A 13,395-nucleotide genomic window follows, 5' to 3' on the forward strand; every position below is an offset into this window, starting at 1 on the left:
TTCCTGTTGTTTTTATAGCGTGAAACCCTCTTGTTCTCTAAAACACCTTGTAACTCTCACATGACAGGTTGAACTAACAGCAGCATCCACTTTAACACTCACCCATCACAGGTGTCCCTGAAGGATGGCTGCCTCTCCAAAGAGAAGCTGCGCGGGAGCTTCGAGGCGCTGCCCTCCTGGCCCTGATTGGCCGGTTGGTCCTGCAGCGACGTGGCCCGTAACAAGGGCAAGCTGGGCGGCATGAGGAACGAGTCGAGACTTCTCTCGCTCTGCCCTTCATCACACGGCATCTCTTCGACCTCTTCGGCCTCCTGGGCCTCCTCGGCCGCCAGCTGCACCTCCATTGCGTCTGTCTCGTTGACCACATCCGCCTTGAGGTCGTCCTCCCTCGCCGCCTCCTCCTCCTCCTCGTCCTCCTCCTCGTCCTCCTCCTCGTCTTCCCTCTCGTCCAGCACCCAAGCCTCTCCCGACTGATCCTCGCCAGGCTTGCACTCCGCATCCTTGATGGCTTTCTGGTACAACTCAGAGAAACTTCTGCAAAACATAAAACAACAACATACTCAGTGAGAAAAAAAAACTGTCACACCTCTGTGTTTTCCGTCCAGCTCCTCATTTCATGGTCATACATTATTTGAGAAGTCAAAAAGAAAGATAAAATGTCTAAGATTGTATTATACTGCTTTGAATTCACTTATCACAAATGATGACGTCTTTGTTGTCACAGAATAAGCATTTCAGGCCTGAAATATAAATAAACCTGGGGTTCTCTGAGGATACTTCTGCTGCCAGCTTTCAAACGTTTCTTCTTTTAACTGAGTTCAGTTAAATATTGGTTTTATTTACATTATTTTAACATTCCATCTGTGTGACAGCTGAAAGGAGAGCGTGCTGGTAACAGTGGGACAGCCTGTGCCAGTGTGATTAAACGTCGTTAGAGGGATTGATTGGTTGTTAGCCAGCTGATTTGACACTGGCTGCCGACTGCCATCAACAGCAGAATGAACTGTGACCCCTCAGTGGCACCTCTGTTGTTTTTCTCAACTGATTTGTCCCATTTAATTGTTGTCAACCCCTGCGCCACCCCTCACTGGGACCACTCTTCACTTTCCGCAGCTCTATTCCCACGAGGCCCCTCTCACCATGTTTATGTTGACCCAAGCGTGCCCTTGTTAGTTTTCACCCTCCCCCCTCTCCTCCTATCTGCAGCCTCACCCACCTGCGAGGCTTGCCGTTCTCGTCCGGCGGTATGACAGTGATGTGGATCTTGTGCGCCGTGCGCAGCAGCCTCGTCCTCTCCTCGGGGCTCAGGTGAACCAGCGAGTGTCCGCATAGCCGCACCACTCGAGCCCACAGCTGCAGGCCTCCGCTCTCTGCATAGCAGAACCGCTGCAGCTCCGTCACAAAGCCCTCCTCGTTCATCAGGAAGCCCGGCTGACCGACCCCGTCTCGCAGAGGGGTGACCTCCAGCGCCTCACAGCCCCTCGTAACCAACTGCAGATGTGCAGAAAAGTATGGATGATTCAGAAACACATAGACAACTCACTGTATAATTTCCTATCAGGCCACAATCACCCACCTCTAGCCTCTGCACCACCTCACGTATGTCCTCCACCTGGCTCTCCATCACACTGATAGACACTGACTCCCCACGCTCATAGAATATATCCAAGCAAGGGCCCCCTTCCTTAGTCTCTGTCACGGCTTTCCATCCAATGACATCTCTGCAGGAGCAGTTAAACACCACCTTGCGTGTGCACCTCTCGATGAGCACCACCGACTCGGCCGACACCCCCAGCAGACAGGGGAGCTTGAGCTCTCCCACCTCCCCCTCATCTCTGCTGTAGACCATCACGGCCCACACCAGCGCCCCGGCACTGTGCAACTCGGCACCTTTGGCTCCCTTCAGCTTGTCCTTGCGCTTGCCACCCAGGGAGAGCAGGGGGAACTTGGTGGAGGAGTCGATGGGTGTCGTGGTCACATAGTTTTCCGCCAGGTCCTTCAGGTATTCTTGCCGCGTGCGCGTGGCCATGGAGCGGAACTTCTCGGATTTCTCTGCGCCGTTTTCAGCGTTCACTGCCTTTGCCAGGAGGAAGTCTCTGAAGGCAGCTGAGCGAGGGAATCGGGCGCCCTTGGGGAACAACGGGCCAATTAATGGGATGTCTTTCGAGCGTGTCACAGCCACCCTGAGATGGAGAAGAGAAAAAGAGGAATGAAAGGTTCTGTGGAAACCGTCAATCTACGTCTTCTTTGTGCCAGATAATGTCTCCTAAATAACAAACATTTACAATGAATCTGCTGCTGTTGTTTCCCCCCCTGAGGTACACTGCTACCCCTATGAAGATTTTTTTTTTAATCTTTCCTCGGAGTTCAGATCTTTCCATAACTTATTTTACCTCACCACTGCCTATGAAGACACATACACATGCGATGTATTCATTACCTTAAAAGATCAATAAAATGGGAGCTAAAAATGTCTATGATTAATAGGCCTGTGTATCAATAATGGCATTTTGCAGAATCCTACCTGTAGTAGGTGTTCTCCGTGCAGGGCTCATGAACCTGAACAATGATGAAGACATGTTGGAAATGGGAGCGGATGGACTTTGGAGTGAAGGGCAGAGCACCTGGCTCCTGGAAAACGATCGTCACAATGTCGTTTCCGATGTGTCGCTTCCTCAGCAACTGACGAGACAAAACCAAGACACAGGATTTTACTAAACAGAAAGGCCAAAGTCACAGTAAAATATAACTAAGAGGAGAACGAGCCTTAACTCACTGGAACAGCTTGCAAGACTCAATAATCGACAAAATAAATGTTTTGGTAAATAGCAGAATTGGGTTATTCTTAAAAAAATATTTTTGGGGATGTTCAAGATTGCTAACATTATTATGATATAAATTATCAAGTTGATTATTGTTTTACCAATCACACCATTCTATTTTTTATTTTACGCTGTGTATTTGTCTGTTTTCTATGTAATATAATTGTTGGATACAATGTTGATATTTTAACTGTATATTACTTAACTGTAGGTTGTCTGAGGATTTAATGTATTTTCTTATATAGACCCTGGGAGGAGAGATACAGTAAGAAGTAGCTGATGCCAGTGCAACAACAAATGGAAGTCCAAATAAACCATATAATCAAAAGCTGTTAATTGAAAAATAAAAGTTAACTTGTAAAACAAATATGGTTGAAGTCAATTAATTAAAGTTAATATTGTAACTTCAAGATCATTACGATACATTGAGAAACATTTTATAACTTGAAAAAATGCCACTTGTTTCAAATAAATAAATATATATATATATCAAAATCTAAAATCAGAATAATAATATCATTAGATGAAAACTATCAAATCCCAAAGTTTAGTTTGATATAAACTTTGAAGCTGCATCACTATGGCAGGTCTTTGGATAGAGGGCACATGGAGAAGTGACAGTCAGCTGAAGAGGGAGGCTGCACAGTGAATCCCTTCACGGTGGGAGTGAACACTGGGGGGCAGGATTTTTATGTCATGCTTGTTGCAGAGCACAGAGGTTTTTCCTAAGGCTTTTACTAAAGCATGACACTGTGAACAAAGATCGTCAATGAAGCTTGAACCCACACTGCTGCAGAATTAAAGAACAGAGGTGAAGCATCTGAGAACAGTGGCCTCCCAAGAGTAGAACTTGGTTTTGGAGAAACACAAAGCTCAGGACGAGGAACTCTTCTGCTTCCGTTCCATTAGAGGTTTATTTTACCTGTTGTGTGTTGTTGGCTGTGTAGGGCAACATAGTGGACACATGGAACATAATCTCGTAGTCCTGGTAGCGCGTGTAGAGGGAGTGTGTTCCAGTTGAATCCGCTGCACAAGACGCACAAACGCAAAGAGACAAAGAGGTAGAGATTAAGGAAAATCAGTCAACATCTCCGGATGAAAACAAAGTGTCGCCGTCAGGGTGAAATCTGCCTCGTCCGCCGTTCTCTGCAGCTCAGTGAGGGGAAAGCAGCATGGAGATAATCAGCAGTCGCTGTGCTTATTTGCAGGCATTACTCAGATTACATGTGGCCAGATAGGAGTTATCTTAGGCTTTCAGTAGCGCACTGATGCCCTTCGGATAATGGCCCTGCGACAAGGTGAGATGCAGCCAATAGATCGGGGGCGTGTCGCGTGTTTTCAGCTCACTCTTTATGTCCAGCTGCGCTCGGTATTTCTCCCAGCACTTCAGCCGCACCCGCTCCCCGAGCAGATCCAGGAACTCCTCAAACGCCGGCCCGGAGCTCTCGTTGTTGTACATGTCTTCCTCTGAGCTCTGGCCGGCCCGACAGTACATCACCCCGACCTTTCTCTGGAAATTCAGCTGCAACCAGAGACAGAGATGAGTCAAATATGCATATTTATACCATCTTCTCCTTCTTTTCATTCCAACTACCAAGACTTTAGAAATATTGATGAATGCTCATCATTCGATAGCTCAAAAGGCTCATTTATGTGGTGAAATGACACAAACCTACGCAGCACACATTAGATTACTGACCCTATCAACGGCCTTGAGCTTTTACATCAGGATTCAGGCAGCTCAATGCTTCAAATAGAGAGACACTTTATTTTGTCTATCTTGTTCATTGCTTCTCTGAACTAGTTCATCTCAAAGCTGCCACTTGATCCCGTCTGTCGTGGGTGAATTTAAGTGCTCAGCAGCCTCAGCAATAAAATCATAAAAATAAAGCCTCTATTCATGTGAAAGAAGGCAGCACTTTATGTTTTCTCTGAGAAACAACTGTATGTTAAAAGAGACGGAAATGGACAAACTCATTATTACCATATCAGAATAATTGAAATTATAATAAAATAAGATTTTGCTGTGTTAGGGCCCCAGCTTTAGAAGATTAAGTCGTAATTTTACCAGAAATAAGATGAGAAATGTGGAGCATCTGGTTATTCTTTAGGTTTAAAAAATAACAAAATACTTCATCTTTTGGGTCATCAGCAAGTATCAGGACTTTGAAAAGATTGTGCAAGAAACTGTGTCTATTCCAAAGACCACACAGAGTTGTCTCTTTTGTGGATGAAGAAATGTTTGGTAGTGGTTCAAGTGTGAGGTTATCGTTGGTTACATCTGAGTGATATTCAAAGACGTGGTAATCGAAGTTTGGGATCCATTTGGAGTAGAACTCCTGCAAGCAAGGGTTCACATTGCTGCTTATTTGTTTAAGAATGTTTTTTTGTTTTTTTTTCTGTTAGATTACGACTTTATTCTTGCAATAGTTTGATTTTCTCATTAAATTCCAACTTCATTCTCGTAATATATAACTTTATCGTTGTAGTTACAACATAATTTAACATCATAGAAAACAACAAAGCATCAATATTGCCTGTAAACCAAAGGTTGTAGAGTTGCTGAAGCTACAGATTACTGCACATAAGCTTTTTTTTTACACTACATGACCTATTTGACATCAGTAGGTAACATCAGACAAAATCATTAGGTGTAGTCCTACATGCTGAGTGAACAGGAGGAAACTATAGAGCACAGAACGTAAGAATACACAGATCTAATGACATCCCTTTCTCACTGAAGCACACTGATCGATCACAGAGGACAGCGGATGAGAGATGTGGACTTTTTAAAAACCTGTACTTGCTTTTAGACTCTGGGTTCTTAGGTGCGACATTCAAATAAATAAAAAAATGTGTTGCTATTGGACACTATAAGATGTTCGTACATGCAGAAAGTGTTCAGCATCCACAGACGTGTCCTTACTCACCCCCTGTTCGTCCAGCTTCAGCAGCGTGTCCCTGACCTTGGGCGAGTTTGAGGCCAAGCGGAGGCAGTGCAGGTTCAGCTCAGGCATGATGAACTCCAGCAGCCTCTTGGGAGACAGGCCCCTGGGGGTCGTGTGACGAGCAGCAGACGGCACAGACTCCTCCAGGATGGAACCTCGCAGCGTCTTCATCTGAGGAATTCACATTCATCACATCCCGTCAAAATCCATTTTACACACACTGAACCTGAAGGGAGCTCCGAGGCGAGAAAAGCACAGTCGTACCTCTGTGGTGCGAAAGATGATCCTGTAATTGTACTGGGCTCCACTGGATCCCTCCTTCTCTTCTCGACGGAAGCTGATGGCCACCGGGCCGAGGCGGTCGTCCATGCCGAAGAAATTCTGGTGTTCTGGGATGAAAGTGGAGTCACATAAATAAAAGTGTGAAGATTGATAATGGAAGTGCAGCAACTGGGACAGTGCTGGGGTTAAAACAAAATACAATATGGGACTGTGTGAAATGTATTGGAGTTTTTGAAACAAAGCTAGACCCTCCAAGGAGTTTTTGATATTTTGACCAAATTTTAAACTGAGAACTAGCTGATGAAAAATATAAACTTTTACAAGGGAAGGAAATAAAAATGACCTAAAATTTTTTTTATACCTTGATAAAGATTAAAAAATAGTTAAAATGTGATTTTATCAATGATTGAATAGGACCACATTGTACTTCCACTCTTTTTGAGGCTAAAATATTATTCCCTTAATTAGCTCAGGTAAACAGAATCAGCAGAATCGACACGTACCTTTCATGTAGAAATATTTGCGATAGTAATGGGCTCCCAGATCTGCATGCCCGATAAAGTAGTTGCTCTTGCCCTGCTGCTGGATGTGACTCTCTCTGGGCTCCTCCAGAACGGACACGGCATCGTTGGGGGTCCGCAGGCTTAACCAGAGTCCCCGCCGGTCCTGGGATCGACCCAGACCCACCTGCTCCTCTCCCCCCGTCTCGTTGCGAAAGTGGGGGCAGCTGAGCAGCAGCTCGTTATCATTGCCATCCCCTTCGTCCAGCAGCAGCGACTGCTCAGGGTCTTCTGCATTCCCCCCGTTGCCTCCCGCGCCCTGTGCAGGTGAGGAGGGGGTGGCCTGGGAGAGGGGCCGCAGCTGGGAGGCGGCAGAAGCCCCTGAGGTGATGTTCTTTTTCCGCCCAATGCTGTCTCTGTTGGTGGCCGCCTCGGTGAGGTCAAACAAGATGCTCTGAACATCATAGTGGGCAAAGTTCCTCACCCAGGCCCCGCCCCCAATGTTGTCATAAGGTCCGGGCTGAGGGATCTGCAGGGGCCCAGGTTTGGACTTCTTACCCAGACCCTCAGGCTTTGGTGGCTTGGCAGGTTTTGGGGAGTCCCCTGTGGTAACAGACAGACCCCGAAAGAAGCCATCAGGCTCCGGAGGGTTGCCCTGCAGGCCTAAAAGCAGGAAAGGGTCTTTGAATCTAAGGGCATTTGGACTCAGGGGCCCCTGGTCATCTGTGCTCAACTCCTGGATTTGAATCTGTCTCTCCAGTGAGGACAGGCTGCCGTATTCCCTATGTATTAGCATCCCTGAGTCGCCCTGAGCCCCCACACCCACCTTCTCACCAACCGCCCGTGTTGCTTTCCCCCCTGCTTTACCAGAGGAGTCCAGGTCCCCCAGGGTTACATCGCTGTTACTTCTCTGCATGATGTGGCCCCGGCCCACTGCCCTCAGAGTCAGGCCCACGCGGCTCGGAGTGAGGCTGTCGCCGTCAACTCCGTCGCCGTCCCTCCTGGGCGGCCACTCCACTACACCCTCTTCCCGTTTGGGGTCAAAGCTGACGGAGGCAATCGGCGGCCGGACATTCTGACGGCGAAACTTGCGGATGAAGAGGTCATCTGACTGCATGGTGCCAGGGAAACCAAACCTTCGCTCCACTTTGGCCCAGAGCCTTCTGCTCTCCCAGTTACGTTTCTGTCCTGGTCTCTATGGTGCTGGTGTTAACAAAGATGAAAACCCCTCTGAGTGAAAGCAACAGTCCTGATTCACACCACTTCAGATGGCTGAACCGTCTCGACCCCCTGGGCTCTCATAGACATCTGCGTGAGGTGCCACACTTTGAAGTCACAATGAGCGTAAACGTAAACGACTGAAGGCAATTCTCGGCTGTTTCTCGTTGCAAGGTTCCGTCCAGTTGTGCAGATGTGTGTTTTGCTGTGAATCCGGATGTGGGATGCTCCTTCCTGTGGCGTGAGGATGTAGGGATCATCACTGAAGCCAAACTCTCTGTCCACTGTGCAGAAGAGGCTCTTTGTGTATCAGCCCCTGTAACATGGCATCCGTTCCCCTGCACTCTTCAGTGCCTGCAGCTTCCCTTTTGGTTTCGTCCCCTGCCCACCTGTATAGAAAAAAAAAGAGAGAGATGAAACGTCTTAGTCTTTCTTATCACTCTCCAAAACCGCTATTATCTTAATCAACAGCTTTATATTCAGCCCAATAGCAGCTTGTCAGCGAGTACACAGAAAACACTGGCTTTGAAAACAAGTTTTGAAATCCAACAGTAAAGCAGCGAGCCGGTCCACTGTGTGTTTTATTGTTGAGTAATGCCTTGTACCTCTGTTTTATTTCATTATTATTCTTTCCGTTACACACTTTCCGCTCCAAAGTTTCCCTAAATAGTTCCAGACTTAAAGCTCCCCACGTCCACCCTGCACATGCTCACAATGGACAGTGTTAACACAGGGGAGGGGGCCTTCCTGGCTTACTGACCGTGTGCCAACATACGAGAGAAATAAGCGTAAACTATCTCTCAGCCTCACTCACACAAACACAGTGTAGTAGTTCAATGATGTTATGGTGTAATAACACACAGACATTATCGATAACTATCAGTATGAGGTTTTAGAGCAGTTGTTAAGACTGTTATTCATTCTTCACTGAGTCAATGAAAAGAGCCAAGAGATTTGGATCAAGAAGTTGTGTGCTTCCCCTTTTTTTTTTTAAGTCGCAGTACAAGTTTTCATTCTAACTTACCAGTAAAGTGGATTGTGTGTCGGGCACAGATCAACCAGTTCCTGTCATCATCTGTCCCTGATGCCCCGTCCCTGACCGAACTGAAGCCAGCCTGCTCGAGCTGGAACCTTTTGTTGCTTCAAAAAGCTACGAGAGGCTTCTTCCTGTCTATAGCTTCTTTCTTTTTTTTCTCACACGCATCTGCTCGCTCGCGTTTGCAGCCTCGAAGAGCAGGTGCAGTTGTGCAGCGCTGCTACCAGGAAAGCCTTTCACACACATACCGTAAAAAAAAATGCTATAGAGGAAAGTGAGGAAGTCACAAGAACTGTTTGTTTTCCTTCCTCCCCTGCTCTCACACTGTCTGTTCCATCACAGTGAGAGAACACATCCATTTTTCCAAGTTGTGCACAATCAGTGGATATTTATCAGCAGTTTTGATGGCGTAAGGAGATAATGTGTGCCAAGGTTTAAACATGCACTTCTATCATAGAAGACATTCGATGACACGTGAGGCTTCCCTCTGTTACCAGGAAGTGACACTGGATGAAGATTTAGTCAGTTTATCTTAAAGGGTCTTGGTAATGAATTATATCTGCTCTTTAAGAAGAGAAAAAGGACGTGTACCGGGCTTTGCAACATTACATTACATTACATGTTATTGTTTCACATTGTCTATTTTCTCCTTTCACTCTGTAACAGCAGTGTAGAGCTCTAAAAAATGTATGAAATATGTAGGTAAACTATCATAATTTACCTGAAGCCCTAACTTTTCACTTTTTTTTTTTCAAGGTCACTGTCACACAACATTTCAAATCTCAATAGAAGATGAAAAGGAGATCATTTATTGGACAGTCATTTGATTCTTCTCACGGAAGCCACACAGGTCGTCCTTGAGCTCACATTTGAGCTGAGATGTAATATTTTAGGAAAGCTAGCAGACTAAAAGAAACTCACAAAATCTTTAAACGTTTAATCCCTGTGATATTGAGGCCATAAAACCTTTACTGCAATGCATGGAATATAAGTCTGGCAGAGAAAGTGTAACCCCTCCATCTATCAATCCATTATCTATACTGCTTATCCTTTAAGGTTCGCACGGGGCTGGAGCCAATCCCAGCTGACATTGAGCGAGAGGCGGGGTTCACCTTGGACAGGTCTGACCCCAATTAACCAAAACCCAATGTGCACGTTTTGGGACAATGGGAGAAAACCTCAAACTCTGCACAGAAAGACCCGGGCTAGGCTGGGATTTGAACCAGGAACCTTCTTGCTATGAGGTGACAGTCTGGTCATGTATGACTGAACAATATGTGGAACAATGGACAAAACATTGGATAAAATAACCTGCTTTCGTGCCGGAGTGACTGTTAATCTTGATCATGTCACATGCGCTTCAAATGACCCAGGGATGCTGCAGAAGTTCAACTGGTGTATGTCGATGCTTATCTGCAATCGTGAGGCGCAGCATCATCTGCATGTTTCACAAAGCCTTCAAACAAGTGTGAGCAATCAATTTTCTCTGCTGTCTCCAAGTGGGGGTGTGGATGACTGTTTTTTTCCCCCTTTTAATTAAAAATCACAGATTGCCTTCATGTTGTTCCAACAGCAAACGGAACTTCCAGGGTCGGAGAGAAACCCTCCCGCTGTCCACCAACACAGCGAGGGTTGAGCTTGCACACTTATCAATCACTGCCTTTGTACAAATCACATGTTCCTGAGCTTCTCAAGACCCCGACCCGTGAATCAGTCGTTGTTTCCATAGTAACCGCTCCGGTGCCACCCTCTCTGGAGGAGGTATCCAGTCCACCAGTGTTTTATAACAACCCTGGTTTCCTCACTCAGGAGGAGAAAAGGTTTCGTTTTTTGTGAAATGAGCCCGAGACAGATGATATCTGGGTCAGTGACCTTGGTGTTTACTCCTCAGCAAAAATACAACAAGAAGAAACAAGGCAGAGAAATGCTCCTGTCGAGATTTAACCGTTTACAAAACAAGATAGTGTTGATTGACGGAATAATTTCAGGTTCATTCACATTTCATCTTTAATACCAGATGTTGTATCAACGGCCTGGTCACACACACATGTAAATGTATCAATAGAAAATATTTACTTCCTGTGGTGAGGCAAATCGCAGCATGGCTTCGCTCAGAGCTCAACGTGAGATATTGGCATATGTGTGACAGGACCCTGAATGGGTTGAGCGGCCACACGAAAACAGGTCGCGGATAAATATAAACATGATTAAATCTGTATCGTCAAGCTTAAAAAAACAACAACATGTAAGCGTGAAACTCGTTTTCACGCTTACATGTTGTTGTTTTTTTAATTGTTTTAAACCTGTGATGAAACAAATTCTCTCAAAACGTGCAACGTGCAAAACAAAACATTTGTATTCCTGATAAGTTACTTAGAATCACAGCCTGATCATAAAACACTAAACTAATGTTGTCTAACTTGAAAAAGTTTTTTATCATTCAGGACAGAAAGTGATCCTGATTTCAAGAGAAACGGCACAGAGCCATTTTATTTCATCACCAAGTCATTTGCATAATTCACATCCACATGATGTGTCTGGTGTTTCTGCCTCTATCTAGTCCTGTGTTATGAAGTTATTAGTCATCTATGTTTGCCGCTGTGTGAGGGTGATAAACACATTCTGCTTGAAGCAGAATCAAAGACGGGAACAGAAAGTGATGGTGTCTAGTTTCAGTCATGCAGGCGCCAAACGTTTAAAAAGCTAAATACTCATTTTCTTACCATTTCTGATGTGCGACAATCAAATCTTCACCAGGTAGTCAGAAAACTACAGTTAAATATATATAAAATAAAAATATATTATACTAATTCCTGCAAAAGTGGCCTGCTTTTGAATAGAAGCTGACCTCTGTGTGTGTTATAGAGAAGTGCGTGACATACCTTAAAGAGACGTACAAAGTAAAGCAGAACTGGGTTTTGTCCCTGCCCCCTCGGGTTTCTGTCTATGGGTTCCTGTCTATTTGGGAACCCATTGTTTTAGATTTCAGTAAGTTATTTTAAATGTCACTGCACTGTACATCCCCCCCCAACTCAAAACCAGTGAAGCTTCATCATTTAAACAACTACCTCTTGATCCAAATATCTTGATTTCATATGAAAAAAACATAAAGGTCATTGATACCAAACAATGTTACGAGCTTTAATCAACTAAACCTTAATATGGTCTTAAATGGATAACTTTGTAACCACAGGATTGACTGTGTGACAGTTAAAAACTGTTTAAAGACATGATGAAGGCTTGAGACGATAAGAAATACAGAAAGATGGACGACATGTTTCCCCTTCCTCTCACTATCCAGAAATTAAGCCAAAATAACACAGATTTGGACACTGCCATCTTGCGCTGTTTACATCATTTCCATAGTCTGAGTAAGAGCAATCGGGGGATGGAAACGACCAATCGATGGAAACGACCAATCGCAAAACCTGTGAGATGCAGCATCATCAGACATTTCATGTCTGATGATGCTGCATCTCACAGGTTTAAAACTTCTAATTCTTAGATCTTGTGTCGTGATTCGGCTCAATCTGGACGACATGCTAGACTAGAAAGATCGTAAACTAAATACGAAGCCTCAAATGGTTTATGCTACTGACATACTGGGGTGTATCATCAAGTAAAACAGCAGGTTACTATCCTTACAGAGATAGTTTCAGGCTAATATTAAGTAGCAGCACGCATCAACTCTCATAAGGAAACAAACACCCTGCACCGTTACAGTTGGATGAGCTAACCCATGTCCACAGTGCTGCTCGAACATTTCTCCATGTCCGTCGGGTTATGAGATGATGGAAACCGTGTGTGACCTCTGACGCTCCCTGAGCCACAACTCCACCACCACATCGACAGAAACACGGCCTCTCCTTCAGCTGGTTAGCAGGAGCATCTTAAACACTTTGTATTAAATGGCCTCAAGGAGGACTTACTGACCTTTTTGGCATGACTTACATTACCATGCAGCAGTAGGGTGATGCAGTGGTTAGCACTGTCTCACAGCGAAGGTAGACTCTGGGTCAGCTGGAGTTTGCGTGTCCTCTCTGTGAATATGTGGATTTTCGCCAGCTTCCTCCCGCAGCCCAAAGACATTCAGGTTAGGTTAAATGGAGGTGTGAATGGTTTGTCTCTGTATGACTCCTCTCTGATGGATTGGCGACCAGTCCAGGGTGTACCCCGCTTCTCGCCCAATGTAAGTGCAGGACCCTCAAAGGATAAACTGTATTGATAATGGATGGATATGACTATTGTCTGGTTGTATTATCACTGATATTTCCATGTGTCATCTTAACTATTAAAGAAAAACGTCATTCTCCTGTCCGTCATCTACTCTGACGGAAGTCCATTCACCACATGAATCCAATCGTGCATTGTAACGCTGACATATATTCACATGGTCAGACTCATTCATAATAACAGCTGTTTGCTCAATATTTTTGCAGATTTTGTTGTTCACATTGTTGGGACTATCAATGAAAAATAATAAAGAAAATAAAAGTTCCTTTGTTTTCCTCTTCACACACACACACACACACACATCCTGCTGATGCTCTCCAGGATTTTTTATTTTAAGATTGAGAGAATCCACTAAG

General features: G+C 45.0%; 1 protein-coding gene across 7 annotated transcripts in view; it reads right to left on the bottom strand.

Annotated features, from left to right (window-relative positions):
* zmp:0000001168 (signal-induced proliferation-associated protein 1) overlaps nucleotides 1–13,395 on the bottom strand; it is a 34,882-nt gene that overhangs the window by 9,760 nt on the left and 11,727 nt on the right. For 5 of the 7 annotated variants that reach the window (XM_034607721.1, XM_034607719.1, XM_034607725.1 and 2 more), the window contains exons 2-10: nucleotides 6,556–8,159; nucleotides 6,035–6,159; nucleotides 5,753–5,941; nucleotides 4,170–4,344; nucleotides 3,745–3,848; nucleotides 2,525–2,682; nucleotides 1,577–2,183; nucleotides 1,217–1,491; nucleotides 103–534 (exon numbers count right to left, since the gene is read on the bottom strand). In XM_034607721.1, the coding sequence (XP_034463612.1) occupies nucleotides 103–534; nucleotides 1,217–1,491; nucleotides 1,577–2,183; nucleotides 2,525–2,682; nucleotides 3,745–3,848; nucleotides 4,170–4,344; nucleotides 5,753–5,941; nucleotides 6,035–6,159; nucleotides 6,556–7,669 (3,179 nt within the window). In that variant the 5' untranslated portion in view covers nucleotides 7,670–8,159. Of the gene's footprint in view, nucleotides 1–102; nucleotides 535–1,216; nucleotides 1,492–1,576; nucleotides 2,184–2,524; nucleotides 2,683–3,744; nucleotides 3,849–4,169; nucleotides 4,345–5,752; nucleotides 5,942–6,034; nucleotides 6,160–6,555; nucleotides 8,160–8,794; nucleotides 9,024–11,529; nucleotides 11,655–13,395 lie in introns of those variants that run through there. The other 2 variants (XM_034607722.1, XM_034607720.1) reach the window with 2 other exon arrangements.

Source organism: Hippoglossus hippoglossus, chromosome 14, assembly GCF_009819705.1.
Source record: "Hippoglossus hippoglossus isolate fHipHip1 chromosome 14, fHipHip1.pri, whole genome shotgun sequence".
Taxonomy (NCBI): Eukaryota; Metazoa; Chordata; class Actinopteri; order Pleuronectiformes; family Pleuronectidae; genus Hippoglossus; species Hippoglossus hippoglossus.